This window comes from Ranitomeya imitator, chromosome 6 (assembly GCF_032444005.1).
Source record: "Ranitomeya imitator isolate aRanImi1 chromosome 6, aRanImi1.pri, whole genome shotgun sequence".
NCBI classification, from domain to species: Eukaryota; Metazoa; Chordata; class Amphibia; order Anura; family Dendrobatidae; genus Ranitomeya; species Ranitomeya imitator.
Genome location: NC_091287.1, coordinates 289,734,795 through 289,756,661, shown reverse-complemented (window position 1 = coordinate 289,756,661; position 21,867 = coordinate 289,734,795). Strand labels below are relative to the sequence as shown.

Sequence of the window (21,867 nt, the reverse complement as noted above, 5' to 3'; positions counted from 1 at the left end):
CCTGTTCAGCAATTTGAGGTCCAGAATGGGACGAACCTTGCCGTCTTTTTTCGGTACCACAAAGAGGTTCGAGTAGAAACCCGTGTACCGTTCCTTTTCTGGGACGGGAACGATTACCCCGGATTTGAGCAGAGAAGCGATGGCTGCGAAGAAGCCCGGAACAAGAGCGGGATCTCTTGGAGGACAGGATTGAAAGAAACGATCCCGGAGTCTGGAAGCGAACTCTATCTTGTATCCCGAGGATACAACTTCCCTGACCCAAGCGTCCTCTACTGCGGAAAACCAGACGTCCCTGAAAAGGAGAAGACGGCCGCCCAATCTGGGAGTTGGGCTGGAGTCTTGCCAAGAGTCATGCGGAGGTGGATCTTCCAGTCCTGGGCCTGGAGGATCTACCCTGGGAATAGCGAGGACGCCAGGACGGAGTGGGCCTAAAGGACACCGCCTTCTTCTCTTGACGTGCCTGTGGCCTCTGTTGCTGCTGGGAAAAGGAGTTCGACGCAGCGAAGCGACGAAAAGGCCGAAACTGCCGTCTGGGAGGAGGGCGACAGGGCTTAGCCTGGGGGAGAAGAGAACTTGTACCCCCGGTGGCGTCCTTAATTTGATCCAGCTGGGAACCAAAGAGACGAGAGCCCTGGAAGGGCAGACCGGTGAGGGACTTTTTAGAAGATAAGTCCGCCTGCCAGGCCTTGAGCCAAACGGTGCGGCGGATGGCAACGGCATTGCTGGAGGCCTGAGCCGCACAAGACGCGACATCCAGGGAGGCAGAGACCAGGTATTCACCGGCGTGGGAAATCTGGTTGGCAAGCTCCGCTAGTTGCACGGGGGGCGCCCCGTCCAGGATACCTCGACGGAGCTCTTTGGCCCATTTGGAGATGGATTTAGAAACCCAAGTGGAAGCAAAAGCTGGGCAAATAGCCACTGCAGCCGCTTCAAAAGCTGACTTCGCAAAGGATTCTATAGTCCTATCGTTAGAGTCCTTCAGACATGCTCCGCCGGACAGAGGAAGCACTGTGTTGGTGGACAACCTGGACACAGGTGGATCCACCGAGGGAGAGACCGTCCAATTGGCGGTAAGTTCTGGAGAAAAGGGATATAACACACCCAGGCGTTTTCCCCTCTGAAAACGCCTAGTGGGGTTCTCTCTCTCTCTCTGGACATGATTTCCTCGAATTCAGGATGAGGAGCAAAAAACTTGGAAGGTGATTTGGCCCGTCTAAACGAAACCGCCTGATCTGCGGGTTCCGTAGAGGGATCCTTTATGCCACAAGATTGGTTTACTGCCACAATGAGATTCTGGACCATCTCCCTCATGGTGGCGATTTGGTTAGAATCCAGCTCCGAAATATCCTCGAGGGCGCATCAGAGAATGCCTCGCCTGACTCAGGGGAGGAGGGTCCAGGGGACGCCGACCTCAGGGGAGGGCCGAGTGGCGAGATGGAGCGCGAAGAGGACTCAGACCGACGTTCCTGTCTGGACCTTTTGTGGCTTATCAAGGAGGGCTCGGGCGGCGGTTCCTGCGACCCGCTGGCCACGGCAGGGGTAACCGATCCAGCGCAGACACCAGGGTTTGAGATACCCGTGTTAAATCGGCCGATTGTGACAGAGAGGCGGCCCAGCCTGGGATGGGGGGGGATCACTCTCGGGCGGAACAGCCGAGGGATCCTGGGCGGTGGGAACAATCGGGTTGCTGCAGGACTGACAGCGGGGAGGACTGACCCGAGGGAAGTTTGCTGTTACAGGACGAACATGCAAAGTACGTGACTAAGGCAGAAGAGGAAGAAGTAGGAGGACGAGAGCGACCCCCTTTAGAGTTAGACATTTTGAGAGGTCCCTGAAGATGCCAGTGGTTAGGGGACAGTGGGCAGAGGGGGGTGTCAGTCTGCAGTGCAGCTACTCACGGACCCGGTCCTGGAAGATGTCCCACTTGTCAGCGGAGAACTGTCCTGAGGGGCCGTATTTTGCGCAGATCGCTGAGCTCACAGAAAAACACGTGCGGGCTGAGCTGGTGCTGCGGAGTGCACACCAGAAGAGTGACTAATTCCCTGGAGGAAGTGGGCGGAGCCAGCCACGGAGGCGCCGGTGGGCAGGACAAAATATGTCGGGCGGGAAAAAAGCCCGCCCGCAGACCGGAAGAGAGGGAGCACGCAAACCGGAAGTAGGCCCCGGTAGAAGCCGGGGCCTAAAGTAGGAGCCGACGGCCGAGGAGGATAACCGCGGCGCCGGAAAGATGCGCCAGAAAGGTGCGCCGCCAGAAACACAGGCGGCGCAGCAGCCTACCAGGCTGCGCCGCTAGAAAAAACTGCTGCCGAGGAGCCCCCTGCGGCGCCAGAGCCGTCAAGGCCGCAGCGTCGGAGTGGCCCCAGAAATTGCGGCGCGCCGACCTGTCAGGGCCGCAGCGCCGGTGAGCCCCAGGCAAAAACTGCGGCGCGCCGGCCCGACAGGGCCGCAGCGCCTGTGTGCCCCCTGGAAAAACCGCGGCGCAGAGGCAGTGCGCCGCGGGGAGAAGATGTGGCCCCTACCGAAAGACTGGTAGGAGAAATCGCGGAGCCCACACTGGTAGGCAAACGGCGCGGCAGCCTATAACGGCCCCGCGTCCGTAAGAGAAGGTCTGCAGAGAAACTGCAAGCCCAGGTCGTGCTGCGGGAATCTGTGCAAGCACCGACCCGGGATACGGGAGCCCCTAGTAAGACCCCCCAGGAATCTCTAGGAAGGGATGGGGGGAAACCGCAGCGCCGGAATACTTACCTCAAACATCCCACGCCGGTACTAACCTTAAAGGGACACTATCACCTGAATTTGGAGGGAACAATCTTCAGCCATGGAGGCGGGGTTTTGGGGTTTTTGATTCACCCTTTCCTTACCCGCTGGCTGCATGCTGGCTGCAATATTGGATTGAAGTTCATTCTTTGTCCTCCATAGTACACGCCTGCGCAAGGCAAGATTGTCTTGTGCAGGCATGTACTACGGAGGACAGAGAATGAACTTCAATCCAATATTGCAGCCAGCATGCAGCCAGCGGGTAAGGAAAGGGTGAATCAAAAACCCCCAAACCCCGCCTCCATGGCTGAATATTGTTCCCTCCAAATTCAGGTGACAGTGTCCCTTTAAAAGGGGGATGAGACGTCCAGGGAGCTGATGGACGTCCTCGTCTCCACAACCGACAGGCTCTGGTGGGCAAGTGGGTGGGGGACGGAGCCAGGACCGGACTTCTAAGCACGCTGGTGTGCTAGGATCTTGGTCCTGGAGAAGGATCTATGAGGATACGGGGTGGCTGTACACGCCGTACTCATAGTTCATAATGTGGGACTACAGGTGTGACTGTTCACCCTGTATCCCATCCGGAAACCTGAAAGAAAAACGACGCACATTGAGGTAGATAAGGGTCTAATGAAAGACCCATGTCCACCTCCTACTGACACGAAGCTAAACTGAAGAGTATAATGCCAGTCGGTGGGGTGTACACTGCAGAGGAGGAGCTAACTTTTTTATTTGCATAGTGTCAGCCTCCTAGTGGCAGCAGCATACACCCATGGTTCCTGTGTCCCCCAATGAGAGGCGATAAAGAAATGCAGACGAGGGACAGTACCCAAAAACAGTGCCTGCAAATTGGGATTTAGGCTATTATCCAAAGTCATGTGACAAGGCTCGTTAGAGAGTTGATATTGACTTTTAGGATTGCTACTTCCTATTGGTGGTCCTCTTCCTCTCTGAAGAGAGTCATAAAGGGACGCATACTTTATCATATCAAAACTCACATACAATCAATATAACCAGTATTACCTTTGGAGCCCTTTCTGAACCTACACAGAAATATGTTGCAAAGGGGAACTGCAACCCGACCCCCCTCCTAAATTACATGAGCTGGGAAACAATTGCCTACGCTATTTTCTCAGTTTCATACCATCTCACATCAAATATTCTTTTGCTAAATAATTCTGGTTTCAACTTACTTTACAATAGGCTCCAAGTCACAATGGTGAAGCTCTTCCCTCTTTATCCCCAGTTGTAAGGCTTCTAAAATGGTTTTATCAAGATTTTTATTGGCGAGCTCTTTTGGAAGCTTAAAACAAGACAAGCAAAGTTTGAACATGATGAAATATATGGAAATAAATAAAACATTCTCTCTAGGAATAAGACATTATGTGTACACATACACGACAACAGCTAAACAATCTATTGTAATACCAGATTATGTAAAAATTTAATTTATGCAAAAAGAGCACCCAGGAAGATGACAAAATCTTTTTAGAAAAACTAATTACTAACTACATTTTCTCACATGGCTTACTTGGGTTGTCTCATCAGAGACTAAAGGTACCTTCACACATAACGATATTGTTAACGATATCGTTGCTATTTGTGACGTAGCAACGATATCGTTAATGAAATCGTTCTGTGTGACAGCGACCAACGATCAGGCCCCTGCTGGGAGATCGTTGGTCGCTGAATAAAGTCCAGAACTTTATTTCGTCGCTGGACTCCCTGGAGACATCGCTGGATCGGCGTGTGTGACACCGATCCAGCGATGTCTTCACTGGTAACCAGGGTAAACATCGGGTAACTAAGCGCAGGGCCGCGCTTAGTAACCCGATGTTTACCCTGGTTACCATGCTAAAAGTAAAAAAAAAACAAACAGTACATACTTACCTACAGCCGTCTGTCCTCCAGCGCTGTGCTCTGCACTCCTCCTGTACTGGCTGGGAGCCGGAAAGCAGAGCGGTGACGTCACTGCTCTGCTTTCCGGCTCACAGACAGTACAGGAGGAGAGCAGAGAAGCAGAGCGCAGCGCTGGAGGACAGACAGCTGTAGGTAAGTATCTAGTGTTTGTTTTTTTTTACTTTTAGCATGGTAACCAGGGTAAACATCGGGTTACTAAGCGCGGCCCTGCGCTTAGTTACCCGATGTTTACCCTGGTTACCGGCATCGTTGGTCGCTGGAGAGCGGTCTGTGTGACAGCTCTCCAGCGACCAAACAGCGACGCTGCAGCGATCCGAATCGTTGTCGGTATCGCTGCAGCGTCGCTTAATGTGAAGGGGCCTTTACCCTTGCAGTTATCAGCAGAGGGCCTGACTCCCAGTAGACAGACAATTTTTGTCAGAGAAAGTTGAAGATATCATTGTAAAACGGTTACAGAAGGTCTTAGGCCCCTTTCACACATCAGTTTTTTGTCAATCCGTCGAATTTTGAAAAGAAAAAAAAATGGATCCGGCGACTGATGCCACCAGATCCGTTCTTTTGTCATAGACTTGTATTAGCGACGGATTGCCTCACGTTTCATCAGTCGTTCGACGGGTCCGTCGAAAATTGTTAGTTCGGTGGCCGGAGACAACGGACAAAGTAACGTTTTTTGTGTACGTCGAAAAAACAGATCTGTTGCTATCCGTCGTCTGCTAGAATGGAAGCCTATGGCGCCGGATCCGTCAAATGACGAAATCTGGCGACGGGATTTGTTTTTTTTAACTGAGCATGTTCCAATCCAATTAGCCGGATCAGCTAGTAGGATCCGTCGCATCAGTTTTTCACAATCTGCAACGGATCTGTTGAGCCAACGGATTGTGACTGACAGCAAAAAACTGATGTGTGAAAGGGGCCTTAGTTGTAGCTCAAAAAGGAGGATCCTCCTCTATGCTATCCATATGCTTTAACAGGACTTGATAAGGGGGTTTACACTATTGACCGAGGATTCTCCGATGCTAGAGGTCATGTGGTCGCAAGTGTGTGATGTACATACTCCTGGCTACATTTCGGTATAACTGTTTCCAGCTCAAAACACTTGTCAGAATGCGGCCAGGAACATGAATGTCACATACTTGCTGTCACATGACCGATGCCCCTGGCGCCAAGAATCCTCACAACGCAAGTGATGCAAGGATTCACAAGTCTGCAGTCACATAGACTAAGTGCAGACTTGTAGATTAACACCGGACAACAGCTTAAGAAATTTTAATAAAAAGAGGACATGCCTCACAAATACAAAATGAACTAATTGCACCTCAAAAAATTATTATTGACCTACTGTAACACATTGGGGATTCAGGATCACACAAAAAAATCCCAGTGATGTATAGTCCAACATAAACTATAGTGCTGCCCCGAATAAGCAGTGGTCATATAAAAAGGTTAGATCTCATCCATTCCTCTTGATATCAAACAAGGGTCATCGGGTTTGCTTCTAAGGGCTAGGGTCATTGAGTAAATAGATATCTGGCTAATCTTACTGTGTTAGAAGAGAATCTGTCAGTAGGATCAAACCTCAGAGTGCGGTCTGATTTTCATGGACACATTGAACAGAGAATGTTTTAGTTGTCTTAATTCTCCACATTGAGGAAAATGGACCCTACTCTGATCAGTCTGATCAGCATAATAGGACAGTTTTTCTTAGATACAGAACATACAGTTGTGAGCCTAAGTCGTACATATGAGCATGTAGATCATAAAAAGTTGAATAAAATGGTATCTTAAAATTGGTGATCCGATGTCTTATTCCAGAAGTCTACATTTTTCTTAATGTGTGAACAAGCTGTTAAAGGGAAGCGATCACCAGCAAAAAACGCTATTAACTTGCAGGTATAGGCTTAATCTGTATGTTAATAGCGTAGCTAACCTGCCCGGTGAGCCTGCACGTTACCGAGCGGGGAGAAAATTAATTTTATTACCCCGGCAGCATTCGGTTTCAGTCAAGGGGGCAATGCCGGCACGGGTTCAATCATGTCTCTGAGTGTGCAGAGCAGCGGCTATAACTCCCTGACTTCACACTGGCTCTGTGTTCGGATTGGCTGTCAGTCAGGGCTGGGAACGCGGTTACAGCCGCTGCTCTGCACACTCATGATATGGCTGAACCCACGCCGGCACCGCGCCCTTGACTGAAAACTGAATGATGCTGGGAGGAATTTTCTTCCCGCAGCCCTCTGCTACGTGCAGGCACCAGGCAGGTTAGTAACGCTATTAACCTGTGGATTAATCCTATATCTGCAAGTTAATAGCGTTTTTTTCTGGCGACATTCACTTTAAGATCTATGGCCCAGACATCGATCTCCCAGAGAATCTGCTTCCAAAGCTTGTGTTAAATGAAAAGGGGGCATTAAAAGTGAGAGATCTGTAGATCAGGAGAGCAGACTGTCAGTCATTACACATCACACTGGTTATGCCCCATTTCATTTAACCCCTTAGCGACCGCCGATACGCCTTTTAACGGCGGCCGCTAAGGGTACTTAAACCACAGCGCCGTTAATTAACGGCGCTGTGGAAAAAGTCCATAGCGCCCCCCAGAGGCCGATTTTCTCCGGGGTCTCGGCTGCCGAGGGTAGCCGAGACCCCAGAGAACATGATTCGGGGGGGTTTTTAACCCACCCCGCATTTGCGATCGCCGGTAATTAACCGTTTACCGGCGATCGCAAAAAAAAAAAGCGATCTCTTTTTAATTTTTTGTCCTCCGATGTGATCGCACATCGGAGGACAGAGAAAAGGGGTCCCAGGTGGCCCCCCAATACTCACCTAGCTCCCCCGATGCTCCTCATGTCTCCCGGTGGGCGCCGCCATCTTCAAAATGGCGGGCGCATGCGCAGTGCGCCCGCCGGCCGGCACCGGGAGAATCTTTGGGGTCTCGGCTGCCGGGGGTAGCCGAGACCCCAAAGACCGACCCCTGTTTTGCGATCGCCGGTAATTAACTGTTTACCGGCGACCGCAAAAAAAAAAAAAAAAGTAAAGTGTAATTCTCTGTCCTCTGATGTGATCGCACATCAGAGGACAGAGAAATAGGGGGATTCGGGGACCCTAGCATACTCACCTAGGTCCCTGGATCCTCTTGCTGCTCCTCCTGGCCGCCGGCAGAAGAACATGGCGGACGCATGCCCAGTGCGCCCACCATCTGTCTCCATCTGCCGGCCGGCAGGAGAACAGCAGTTGGGGCTAAAATTAGGGTTAGGGGTAGGGTTAGGGGTAGGGTTAGGGCTAGGGTTAGAGGTAGGGTTAGGGGTAGGGGTAGGGGTAGGGTTAGGGCTAGGGTTGGGGCTAAATTTAGGGTTAGGGTTGGGGCTAAATTTAGGGTTAGGGTTGGGGCTAAATTTAGGGTTAGGCTTCTTTCACACTTACGTCGGTACGGGGCCGTCGCAATGCGTCGGCCCGACATACCGACGCACGTTGTGAAAATTGTGCACAACGTGGGCAGCAGCTGTAGTTTTTCAACGCATCCGCTGCCCAATCTATGTCCTGGGGAGGAGGGGGCGGAGTTACGGCCACGCAGGCGCGGTCAGAAATGGCGGATGCGACGTACAAAAAAACGTTTCATTGAACGTTTTTTTGTGCCGACGCTCCGCCAAAACACAACTGATCCAGTGCACGACGGACGCGACGTGTGGCCATCCGTCACGATCCGTCGGCAATACAAGTCTATGGGCAAAAAACGCATCCTGCGGGCACATTTGCAGGATCCGTTTCTTGTCCAAAACGACAGATTGCGACGGAATGCCAAACGACGCAAGTGTGAAAGTAGCCTTAGGGCTAGGGTTAGGGTTGGGGCTAAAGTTAGGGCTAGGGTTGGGGCTAAAGTTAGGGTTAGAGCTGGGATTAGGGTTAGGGTTTGGATTAGGGTTGGTATTAGGGTTAGGGTTGGCATTAGGGTTACGCTTGGGATTAGGGTTAGGTTTGGGATTAGGGTTAAGGTTAGGGTTGTGATTAGGGGTGTATTGGGATTAGGGTTAGGTTTGTGGTTAGGGTTGAGATTAGGATTAGGGGTGTGTTGGATTTAAGGTTTTGATTAGGGTTATGTTTAGGGTTGACATTAGGGTTGTTTTGGGGTAAGGGTTGTGATTATGGTTAGGGTTAGTGATTAGGATTATGGATCAGGTTGGGATTAGGGTTAGGGGTGTGTTGGGGTTAGGGTTGGAGCTAGAATTGGGGGGTTTCCACTGTTTAGGTACATCAGGGGGTCTCCAAACACGACAGCCAATTTTGCGCTCAAAAAGTCAAATGGTGCTCCCTCCTTTCTGAGCTCTGCCGTGCGCCCAAACAGTGGGTTACCCCCACATATGGGGCATCAGCGTACTCGGGACAAATTGGACAACAACTTCTGGGGTCCAATTTCTCTTGTTACCCTTGTGAAAATAAAAACTTGGGGGCTACAAAATCTTTTTTGTGAAAAAAAAAATATTTTTTATTTTCACAACTCTGCATTCTAAACTTCTGTGAAGCACTTGGGCATTCAAAGTTCTCACCACACATCTAGATAAGTTCCTTGGGGGGTCTAGTTTCCAAAATGGGGTCACTTGTGGAGGGTTTCTACTGGTTAGGTACATCAGGGGCTCTGCAAACGCAACATAATACCCGCAGACCATTCTATCAAAGTCTGCATTCCAAAACGGCGCTCTTTCCTTCCGAGCTCTGCCGTGCGCCCAAACAGTGGTTTACCCCCACATATGGGGTACCAGCATACTCAGGACAAATTGGACAACAACTTTTGGGGTCCAATTTCTCTTGTTACCCTAGTGAAAATAAAAACTTGGGGGCTAAAAAATCTTTTTTGTGGAAAAAAAAAATATTTTTGATTTTCACGGCTCTGCATTATAAACTTCTGTGAAGCACTTGGGCATTCAAGGTTCTCACCACACATCTAGATAAGTTCCTTAAGGGGTCTAGTTTCCAAAATGGTGTCACTTGTGGGGGGTTTCCACTGTTTAGGCACATCAGGGGCTCTCCAAAACGCGACATGGCGTCCAATCTCAATTCCAGCCAATTCAACATTGAAAAAGTAAAACGGCGCTCCTTCACTTCCAAGCTCTGCGGTGCGCCCAAACAGTGGTTTACCCTCACATATGGGGTATCGACGTATTCAGGAGAAATCGCACAACAACTTTTGTGGTCTAATTTCTCCTGTTACCCTTGTGAAAATAAGAATTTGTGGGCGAAAAGATCATTTTTGTGTAAACAAAAGCGATTTTTTATTTTCACGGCTCTACGTTATAAACTTCTGTGAAGCACTTGGGGGTTCAAAGTGCTCACCACACATCTAGATAAGTTCCTTAAGGGGTCTAGTTTCCAAAATGGTGTCACTTGTGGGGAGTTTCCACAACATCAGGGGCTCTCTAAACGTGACATGGTGTCCGATCTCAATTCCAGCCAATTCTGCATTGAAAAAGTCAAACGGCGCTCCTTCACTTCTAAGTTCTGCGGTGCGCCCTAACAGTGGTTTACCCCCACATATGGGGTATTGGCGTATTCAGGAGAAATTGCATAACAAAATTTATGGTTACATTTCTGTTTTTACACTTGTGAAAATAAAAAAATGGTTCTGAATTAAGATGTTTGCAAAAAAAAGTTAAATGTTCATTTTTTCCTTCCACATTGTTTCAGTTCCTGTGAAGCACGTAAAGGGTTAATAAACTTCTTGAATGTGGTTTTGAGAACCTTGAGGAGTGTAGTTTTTAGAATGGTGTCACACTTCATTATTTTCTATCATATAGACCCCTCAAAATGACTTCAAATGTGATGTGGTCCCTAAAAAAAAATGGTGTTGTAAAAATGAGAAATTGCTGGTCAACTTTTAACCCTTATAACTCCCTAACAAAAAAAAATTTTGTTTCCAAAATTGTGCTGATGTAAAGTAGACATGTGGGAAATGTTATTTATTAACTATTTTTCGTGACATATCTCTCTGATTTAAGGGCATAAAAATACAAAGTTTGAAAATTGCAAAATTTTCGCCATATTTCCGTTTTTTTCATAAATAATCGCAAGTAATATCGAAGAAATGTTACCACTAACATGAAGTACAATATGTCACGAAAAAACAATCTCAGAATCAGCGGGATCCGTTGAAGCGTTCCAGAGTTATAACCTCATAAAGTGACAGTGGTCAGAATTGCAAAAATTGGCCTGGTCATTAAGTACCAAATTGGCTCTGTCACTAAGGGGTTAAAAGAAGCTTTAGAGGCCGATTCTCTGAGAGATCCATGTCCAGCCCAAAATCCTGAACAGATCATTTACATATTCAGAAAAATGTGGATTTCTTTGGAAGAAGACATCGGATCGCAGATATCAAGGTATCATTTTATTCAGCTTCCTATGATCTGCATGCCCATATAGACAGCTTAGGAGGGCTGATAATTCTGACAGATTCCCTTTAACCATTTCATGCCTCATGCAATTGCTCCTACACTTACAAGGCCACACCCAAGTTTGCTCCTGCCAATATAAAACTCCTAACCACCCCTATTCCATTCTGACAGGTTTAATTTTCTGCTATGAAGACTCATCAGGGTAGTATATAAACAGAAGGCTCAATAATGATATATCAAAATGGGACGGGGTAACACGTTTGACCTAGAGAGGAGACATCAAAGCTGTAACTTTTAGGTTAAATTGATCCGTGAAATACCAATAAAAGAAATTCCTGCAGCTCCCGATATGATTTTGTCACAGATGTTCTGGAGTTATCAGACCAGTTCACCTATAATAAAGACATAAGATGTCACAGCTACTGTAGTCATGCATTCATCAGCAGAATATCGATTATACCATCTATGACAGGGCTTCTCTACCAGGACAGCACCAGCCATAATGTAATGTCTGGTCCTCATCACCAATGATTGATGTGCATACAAATATTGTTTGATTTACCTTTTACTTGTCTCTTGAACCCAGTGTAATGCTAATATAAGCTCGCAATTAACCAATCGTCATAGAAAATCAAACTAGTTAGAGAAATGCATGTGTGGGTGTAATCACTGCCAGCCTCACTTTACCATATCTAAGGAAAAAAGGGGGCATATGAAGGACCTCACTGATGAAGCCCATGTCACAACTGTCCACACAACTAACTGGGCTGAAAATCTCAGCAGTCTAGCATTCATATTGATGCACATAAAATATTCCAAAATCACTTAGACCCTGGAGGTCACATACACGCTTATCCAGCATGTTTTTAATGGGAGGAGCTGTAGTTGTTATTGGTACTAAAAAGGAGTTATTTTATTTTTTTATATATATATATATATATATATATATATATATATATATATATATATATATATATATATATATATATATATATATATATATATATATATAACCCTTCTAGAATTCTCCTTCGTCATATGCTAGTTGGTATGGTCCAATGTTGTTTTTTATGGTTTTTGCTTGACGTCTCCTCCATACCCACAGTTACATCCTCTCCTCAATTGATAAGGATGCCATCAAACGCCACCATACAGCATTGTTACTCACACCTGCACAGTTGCAGCACAGGCACAGTTTGTTCCTGCTACTACTGGCCTATAAGAACAGGGGAGAGTAAGCAGGGCAGAGCAAAGTGCACACAGGCGCAAGATATGCAGCGCTAGGTGGATGACGTCATCCATATTAATCAAGGCAGGAGAATGTGATTGCGGTGATTGAGGAAATGTCGGGCAAAAACCAAAAATTCCCATCGGCCCAGACCAAGCCAGGGGAATTAGGAAATGCGTTCTTTGGATTTGCAGGGAGAGTTGAGCGCTTATATACAGACTGGGGTATAAGAGGAATTAAATGTGATGGCTTTAGTTTACATTGGGTAATCTTGCCGACAGGTTCACTTTAAAATCTATGCAGTATCCCCTTCATACAGATTTTTCTTCATCATTAATTTTCTGCTTTCTGTTACAAAATACCTGCAGGTTCTTTATCTAGCTCAGGTCTATGCAAAAATATTACAACTCCTCCCAAGCGCCTCTATCCCTCCCTTCTCTCAGCATTAGAGATAGCAGAAAGAAGGAGGGGGTTCAGATTTCCACAGCATGCAGAGGGAATAAAGTATCTTGCGGGTTAAACAAAAAAAAAAAAACAAAAAAAAACAGGCTAGAAAAGGAGGAAAGCATATGAAGAGGAAAAAAAAAAGTAAGATATATGCGGTGTTGATATATGAGCTAATTAAAACTGCAGCACCCTGAATATATGCAGACCTCAAATCCTTCCTAGATGATCTGCAGACCATGAATGAGATGCAAGTCAAAACGGATTGATTGTTCCCTGTTAGTGAGTTTCAGTGCTGGATACAATATGTTGGTGTAATTTTTACTCACATGGAAGAAAGAGGGATTTTTGGTTCTTACCGTAAAATCTCTTTCTTGGAGCCTTCAATGGGGGACACAGGTAACCATGGGTGTATGCTGCTGTCGCTGGGAGACTGACACGATGCAAATAAAGAAAAATAACTCCTCCCCGGCAGTATACACCCTCCGACAGGCACCAGGCAACTCAGTTGGTGCAAAAGCAGTAGTAGGAAAAAGTATAAACAACTCAAACCATGTACCAACCCACAACAATGGCACGTCGGCCAATACGGTACAACATAAAGGGTGATGTGTCCCCCAATGAAGGCTCCAAGAAAGATTTTACGTTAAGAACCAAAAATCCCTCTTTCTCACTTCATTGGGGGACACAGGTAACCATGGAACGTCCAAAAGCAGTCCCCAGGGCAGGATAATAAGAGTAGAGAACTAGGTCGGCCGGTGCGAAACCGCCGCCTGCAGTATCTTCCTACCCAGGCCTGCATCCGCAGAAGCCCGAGTGTGCACCTTGTAGAATTTCACAAAGGTGTGGATGAACGACCAAGTTGCAGCCTTGCAAACCTGCGAGGCCGTAGTTTGGTGACGAACTACCCAAGAAGCTCCCACAGCCTGGGTAGAGTCAGCCCTCACCCCCGGGGGATGCGGTTTGTCTTGAACAAGGTATGCCTCCAGGACCGCCGAACGGATCCACTGAGCAATTGCGGACTTAGAGGCGGGGAGCCTCTTCTGACGACCTTCCGAGACGACAAACAGAGGGTCGGACTGACGAAAAGGAGCAGTTCTGGCAAGGTAGAATCGGACAGCCCTGACCACATCCAAAACTGTGGAGAGATTTCTCCAAAGGATGAACTGGGGAAGGGCACAAAGAAGGATAGTAAGGAGGTGCAACATGACCAACCCCCTGAAGGAAGGTTCTCACCTGGGGGAGAGAAGCAATATCTCTTTGAAAGAGAATTGACAAGGCAGAAACCTGACCCTTTAACGTGCTCAGGAAGAGGTTCGAATCTAGACCCGACTGAAGAAATTCGAGAAGAGAAGGAAGGGAAAAAACCATAGGGGATACACCGCTGACGTCACACCATCGGAAAAAGGTCTTCCAACAACTATGGTAGATAGGGGAAGATGCCAGTTTCCTATCTCTTTTCATGGTTTGTATGACTTGAGAAAAACCTGCATCCTTCAGGATCGCGGCCTCAACGGCCATACCATTAAATTCAGAGACCAAGACCTCGGGTGGAAGAGAGGACGCTGCGATAAGACGATCCGGACGGTCTGGGAGCCTCCAAGGTACGTCCGATAACATGTTCACTAGCTCCGCGTACCAGGCCCTGCAGGGCCAATCTGGAGCTACTAAGAGAACAGGAACCCCCTCTGACTTTATCTTCTTTATGACCCTTGGAAGCAAGGGAAGAGTTGGGAACAGGCAAGGCATCTGAAACTGGGCCCACGAGATCAAGAGAGCGTCGCAGCCGACGGCCGTCAGATCCTGGGATCTAGATACCTACTGGGGAACCTTGTGGTTTACTCGGGAGGCCATTAGGTCGATGTCCGGCACGCCCCACCTTTGGCAAATCTGGTCGAAGACAGCAGAGAGAAGAGCCCACTCGCCTGACACGAGCCCCTGACGGCTGAGAAAGTCGGCTTCCCAATTGTCCACGCCTGGGATGTGGACAGCTGATATGAAGGGAACATGGTTCTCCGCCCACCGCAGAATTTTTGCCACCTCCGTCATGACTTGCTTGCTGCGAGTCCCTCCCTGATGGTTTATGTAAGCCACAGCTGCGGCATTGTCCGACTGAATGCGGACTGCTTTTCCCTAGAGGAGGGGCTGCCAGCGGAGGAGGGCTAGAAAAATAGCCCTGATTTCCAAGAGATTGAGCAGGATGCGTGCCTCTTGAGCAGTCCAGTGCCCGTGGGCTGTGAGGTGGAGAAAGACCGCACCCCACCCCTGGAGACTGGCATCGGTGGTGATGACCTGCCAGCGGAGGGGGAGAAACGATCTCCCGCGCAGAATGGAAGTGGATAGCGTCCACCAAGTGTGAGACTGTCTCACATCGAGAGGGAGGCGAACTGGGTGGTCTAAGGAGAGTGGATTCCTGTACCAGACAGAGAAGAGCCAGCTGGAGAGGGCAAGAGTGGAACTGAGCATAAGGGACCGCTTCCATGGAAGCGACCATCTTGCCCAGAACCCTTCCTGCCGAGCCGTAGAGGTAGAGGGGTAGGACGCTTTAGGGCTTTGATGCCCCTTCGAAGAGAGGAATTTCTTCCTTGGGAGGAAGACCTGAGCCTGAATGGTGTCGAATTCCATGCCCCGGAATTCTAGACGCTGGGTCGGAATCAAGGTGGACTTTTGTTCGTTGGATTATCCAACCGAGGCGGGTTAACGTGTGCGGAGCAATCTGGAGACACTGACCGCTGTCGCGGCGAGCCGGACCCTTTACAAAGAGATCGTCGAAATAGGGGATTACGAGAATCCCCTTCGACTGAAGGATGGCCATGACCGCCGCCATTACCTTTGTAAAGACTCTGGGGGCGGACGCCAAGCCGAAAGGAAGAGTCGTGAATTGAAAATGTTTGTCCTGGATCGGAAAACGAAGGAACATCTGATGCTGAACACAAATCGGAATGTGCAGATATGCATCCCGAATGTCCAAAGAGCACATAAATTCTCTTGATTCCATGGAGGCGATCACCGAGCGCAAGGACTCCATCTTGAAGTGCCGAATCCGGAGGTGGCGGTTCAACCGTTTGAGGTCCAAAATCGGGCGAAGAGAGCAGTCTTTTTTCGGAACTACAAATATAAATTTGAGTAAACAGAAAACCACTGGTTGGAAGGTACTGGGACAATTACCCCTGAGGCGAGAAGGGAATCGACCGCCTGAAAGCCCTGGGACATGGGAGGGCTGTTTGGGAGGGCTGTTTGGGTGGGCGGGAGAGGAAAAAAAAAAAGTCTTCCTGGGGACGACGAAAATTCTATTTTGTAACCTGATGTGACAATCTCCCTGACCCAGGTTTCGTCGACCACCGATAACCAAGGCTCTGTGAAAAGAAGAAGCCTGCCTCCCACCCTGGAAAGATTTCCAGGTGGGGGTGACCAATCATTTGAAGAAAATCTGTGGTCGCGAGAACTGGAAGATTTGGAGGAGCGGCCTTTAGCTCTCCAGTGAGGGGTAGGACTGAAAGAAGTCTTCCTTCGTTCCCTTTGCGTGGAAGACCGGTCATGTTGAGAGGCACCACCTGAGGAGACGAAGGAGCGAAAGGAATGGGGTCCCTTTCTATTGAAGGGACGTCTAGGCTTAGATTGCGGAAGAGAAGTGCTCTTACCGCCCGTGGTGTCCGAGATCATTTTGTCTACCTGCGCTACAAAGAGCCTGGATCCCTGGAAAAGCAAACCTGTGAGGGGAATTTTTGGAAGCGGGTTCTGCGTTCCACACCTTCAGCCAGAGGACACGGCGAAATGGCGACAATATTGCTGTTTGCCCTTGCAGAGCAAATCCGCTAGCTCCTGTGCGGGAGCCGAAGCTACAATGCCTCTGCGAAGGTTTTTGGCCCAGGCCGACACAGATTTCACCACCCAGGTAGATGCAAAATTGGGGCAGAAAGAGGTACCAGAAGCTTCAAAAGCCGATTTGGTTAGTGCCTCAATTTGTCTGTCCGTGGGGTCCTTTAGAGACGCCGTGTCAGGAATGGACAGCACTGTCTGTGAGGATAATCTAGACACAGGTGGATCTACCTTAGGAGATTCGGACCATTTGCTAACAAGGTCTGCAGCAAACGGGTATAAAACGTCTATACGTTTCCTCCCTGGAAAACGTTTACCAGGGTGTTCCCAGTGTCTAGACGTAGTGTTATCAAATTCCTTATGATTGGGAAAAACTCTAGAAGGACGCTTCATCCGATTGAAAGAAACAGAGATGTCCTGAGAAGCTGCCTGTCCTCCTTAGGCTGCCGTCACACTAGCAGTATTTGGTCAGTATTTTACATCAGTATTTGTAAGCCAAAACCAGGAGTGGGTGATAAATGCAGAAGTGGTGCATATGTTTCTATTATACTTTTCCTCTGATTGTTCCACTAATGGTTTTGGCTACAAATACTGATGTAAAATACTGACCAAATACTGCTAGTGTGACGGCAGCCTTAAGCTCAAGCATTTGAATAATGGCGGAGATAAGGCTGTCCTGCGTTGCGGAAGTCTGATCTGCATCTGAGTCAGAATCCAACTGAGAGGATACATCTGACCCGACGTCCTCCCGCGAAGAGGGGGGTACGGGTAGAGAGCGGTATTCCGGCTGATGCAGCAGGCTCCGGAGAAGTGGATGAAGAACTAGACAGAAAACGCTTTCTCGTTCTTTTCTCAACCATGCCCCTGTGAGGGTCTTGGACAGGTGCGAGCGAATCGCTGTGAGAAGCGTTTGTGGCACTGGTGGCAGTAGTCAGCAGTGGAATACGTTCTAGTACCTGAACCAGCGACTGAGACACTTTAGTCAGGTCGGAGACTGACAGACATTGCAACAGCCCACTCCGGGGGAGTGCACTCATGCCGAGCATTAGGGGCCTCCTGAGAGACGGACATGATGGAAGGACTGCAGGACATACAGAAAGGCGATGGCTGGCCTGAAGCCCGCTTTTTCTTACAGCGGGCACAAGCGTAGTGAATTACAGTAGGGATAGAGCCGGGGGCCCCTGCGGGGTTGGGCATAGGTAGTGAAAAAGGTACCTGAAGCAATATGCCAGCAGGCGATGTTGCCTGGAGGAAAATCAGCCTGGGGATGGAGAATAGCAAAAAAATCTACAGACCTGGCGAAAGCGCAGTTACACTGTGTCCCCCACCTATGGAGAGGTATTCCAGAGTACGAGATGCACAGGAGGTAGCTGGCCGGGAAAGCGCAGGCTGCGAGAACGTGCCAAACAGTGGGGCGTGGCTGGCTGAAGAGAAACCAAGCGCCCGATAGGCCGGCAGGGAAAAAGGGGGGTGTGGCCCACCAGAGCGCGGCCAATACCAGCGCTGGGCTGCAAGCGAGGTGTGTCCAGCGCTGGGAATGAGGAAGAAGAAGGGGCGCAGCCTCCCGGGGCAGAGACTTGCCAGAAATGAATATGTGGAAAAAGTGCGCTGCGAGGCGCAAGATTTAAATAAAAGAGCGCCCGATGGCCCCGAATCCCCTAGCCCGTGCAGCGGCGAGTGCTGCTGGATAATAAAGTTAAGTGCCCCTGCATGGAGATTGCAAAAATGCAGGGACCGGGGTTAGGGGGGGGGGGGGGGGTGGGGGTGGAGGGGGTCTGGGCTTTTAGGGGCTGCTGTTGCTTGAAGATTTTCCTACCTGAAGATCATACAGGAAAGATATATATCTTGGTACCGTGTTAGCCAGTAGATAGAAAAATATTTAGAATTTGGTAACAAATTGCAAGCTTTCGAGACTACACAGGTCTCTTCAACTGTGTAAAGAGACCTGTGTAGTCTCGAATGCTTGCAATTTGTTACCATCTTTTCAGTTAGCCATTAAAAGGTATCAACCACTGAGGACTCAATTCTAAATATTTTTCTACCTGAAGATGAGAAACGCATCAGGATCCCTTGATGGCAGAAAGGATCCTAGGAGATGTGGTCCTCCTTCCCGCACTATATCAACCGGCGCAGAAGACTGTGTCAACCCCTTAAAAGTCCTGCCCAGCGGATCCGAGAGGGTGCGATGTGGGTGATACCACACTGCTCTCTCGGTTGCTTAATGCAGGGAATCAGAGTGAGAAGAACTGCACCCTGTAACCCCCAGAAGCATATCTGGAATGAAAGGGAAAAGGATTAACTAACACACACAATCCCTGAAAGAAAAAGAAATGCGGATTTTGTGTTAGATCCAGGTCCGCCTCCTACAGACACTAAGCAAAAACGTAGTTGCCTGGTGCCTGTCGGAGGTTGTATACTGCCAGGGAGGAGTTATTTTTCTTTATTTGCATAGTGTCAGCCTCCTAGCGACAGCAGCAGACACCCATGGTTACCTGTGTCCCCCAATGAAGCGAGAAGGAAAAGTTATTTTTTAGCAACCTCTGCCATTTGCTGGATTTTTTTTCGCATTTATACAAAACATACACTCACCTCAAAAGTGTATTCAGAGTTCTTGTCAGCCCTCCTCCTTTGTACATGCTTAATACTTATACTCTCAATGTGAACAGCTGCAAAACACGAAGCAAAGCGTTACAATGGACATGTACCGACGGCAGGCGCGGTCTAAGATATTAAACCTATTGTACTTTATTAAAAAAAAAAAAATGCTCCCCAACCCTGATCACGTTTATTACTTTTTAAAAATCTTAATTGGAGGTCATTCTGCATGATTTTATGGCGGGGTTTCAGAAAGACAAACACACCAGTAAACATCACTAACCCTTAACATCTAATGACGGACAGAGTCTGTCATTGGACGCCTCCCCGTTTGGTGCTGGCTCCGGCGATGAGCCCGCACCTTTTCCGGCACATGACAGCTGATCTGTGACGCTAACAGCCGCGGTTAGAATCGCGAACCCCCCGCAGCTGTTAATATGTTAAATGATGCTGTCAAACTGACAGCAGCATTTAGCATGTGTCACATGCGCCCGTGTCACATGATCGCAGGTAGTCGATGGGTCGGCATTACAACCAGAGGTCTCCTGGAGAACTCTATGGTTGTCACTGACGGATTGCTATGAGCGTCGCCTGGTGGTCGGCGCTCATAGCAAGTGTATAATTCTACTACATACAGGTGATCTGATCATCACCTCTATGTAGCAGAGCAGATCGAATAATGGCAGCTTCTAGTCTAGTTAAAAAAAAAAAACAAGTGTGGGATTGCACTTTTTTGCAATTTCACTGCACTTAGGATTTTTTTTCCTGTTTTCTAGTGACATGGTAAAACTAATGGCGTCGTTCAAAAGTACAACTCGTCCCACATAAAACAAGCCCTCACATGGCCATTTTGAAAAAAAAAAAAAAAAAAAAAATTTTGGCCTTGGGAAGGAGGGGTGGGGGAGCAAAAATTGAAACGCAAAAACCGAAATACCACTGGTCCTTAATGGGTTATTCTGTTTGCAAAGGAAGTACAGGGGAAACCATTAAACTCCATCAGAACAAGTCACTCGATAAATTAAAAGGTTTTTTTTTTGCTTTTTGCACTTCAAACTGTCTACTGGCAAGTTGATATCGACCAAAAAGAACCAAAAAATGCCCCTAAAATATCACTTTTATTGTTGCCCATCCCTGGATACACTGCGACTGATGATACCTGGTTAATCTGACGATTTAATTAATCAGAAACAGTGGATCCTTTTCCTTCTTTGGCTATAGTGAGAGGTATGAGATGTATTGTTGATATACTCCATAAATGCACCTCTTTGGGAGTATTACCCCTCATTGGTTGAGTTTTTGCATCTTTATTATGAGGTAATGTTTAATGATTTAAGATACGGCACAATTAGTAAAACCTACTGTTAAAAGATCATTTTAATCTTTGCTCACAGCTGCACCTTAGTTATAAAATGTATCAGGACTCATAAGCAGAAATCCTGAAAAAAGAAAAATTGGTATATGAAAATATTGGTATATACCTATGAAGGTGTTATCTAGCACTTTTAAAGCACATTAGCACTTTAATTATACTGGTGTTGGTGATGGTGCTTCTTTGTTAGTCCCCCTTAGGGTCTTAAGGGAGAGCTGTCGTCGAGTGGGGGCGCCATGTCCAACTTAGGGTGCCAACCTCCGCGGTAAGGTAGGGTGAGGAAGGGAGAGAGCACCCCCTCACTTGTTATACCTCTATCCTTTTTAGCGTTAAGTTATATTGTTAAGATTAACTATTGTCTCCTGACCCTTTATTTAGGTCATTTTTACCTAATATAACTTTTATTCTATTTTAGGGGCATTTTTTGGTTCTTTTTGGTCAATAACAGTTTATATGCTCTGTTTCAATTGTTTTTTGGTTTATTTCTACTGGCAAGTTAAACTGGAATTGACAGCAAAGTGCCTGCAATGTGCCTATTATACACTGGCACCTAGTTTATACTTGTGCTTCACTTACATTACCTTACTTCTTACTGCTGCTCTATTAATGACATTTCTGCACTTGCGCCACAGCAGAACATATAAAGTAACTGAAGAAAATCCGCATTTAAAAATCTGTAAATGCTTTTAGACCTGGTTTTAAACTAGGAACATGTAAGTGAACTGAGGGAACTTTGTGCAATCCCAGTAATACTGGCCGACCAATACAGTGTAATTCAGGCAGCAGTGCTCTATATGCTGACGGAGCAGAAGAAGAGAAGAGATGATGCAGATGAAGCGGACATCTGGATGAAACACTTACCGTCTTGCTGAAGATTGTGAGCCGTTGCTCCAACGCCATTGTGAGTACCTGTACTGCCATCACTGCTGGGTAAATATTCATGAATATCTTCCTACAGAAGAGAAGTGCAAATATTAACTCCGCAAACAGCTCCATTTCCTACTGCTAAATAAACAAATGTAGGTTATGTAATCTCAGGGAAAGCAATCTGAAGGAAATAAAGGAATGAAGGCTCATGTCAGTGAGGACTACTGAATAGTGCATTTTATACTTTTCACTTTGCGATAATTTTTAAGTAACATCACAGCTATTATTGCTTTTGCAGAGTACAACGTGAGGCAGTGAATAAGTTGTGTACATGTAACCACTGATGTACCAATGGTCTCATGAATTTATTTGTACATTTTTGGATACATAGGGGGAAGGGGGGTCAGGAACTTCTGCATACTTCCCTTCATACTGCCACAGAATTAAAGCTCTACTTTTAGTTAACCCCTTTCAGTCGAGGGGTTCAAGAGAGG

At 47.6% G+C, this 21,867-nt stretch overlaps 1 protein-coding gene across 4 annotated transcripts in view; it reads right to left on the bottom strand.

The window, feature by feature from the left end:
- ZCCHC2 (zinc finger CCHC-type containing 2) overlaps positions 1–21,867 on the bottom strand; it is an 85,363-nt gene that overhangs the window by 38,212 nt on the left and 25,284 nt on the right. For all 4 annotated transcript variants that reach the window (XM_069730635.1, XM_069730636.1, XM_069730637.1 and 1 more), the window contains exons 2-5: positions 21,368–21,458; positions 19,132–19,208; positions 11,372–11,443; positions 3,951–4,060 (exon numbers count right to left, since the gene is read on the bottom strand). In XM_069730635.1, the coding sequence (XP_069586736.1) occupies positions 3,951–4,060; positions 11,372–11,443; positions 19,132–19,208; positions 21,368–21,458 (350 nt within the window). The remainder of the gene's footprint in view (positions 1–3,950; positions 4,061–11,371; positions 11,444–19,131; positions 19,209–21,367; positions 21,459–21,867) is intronic.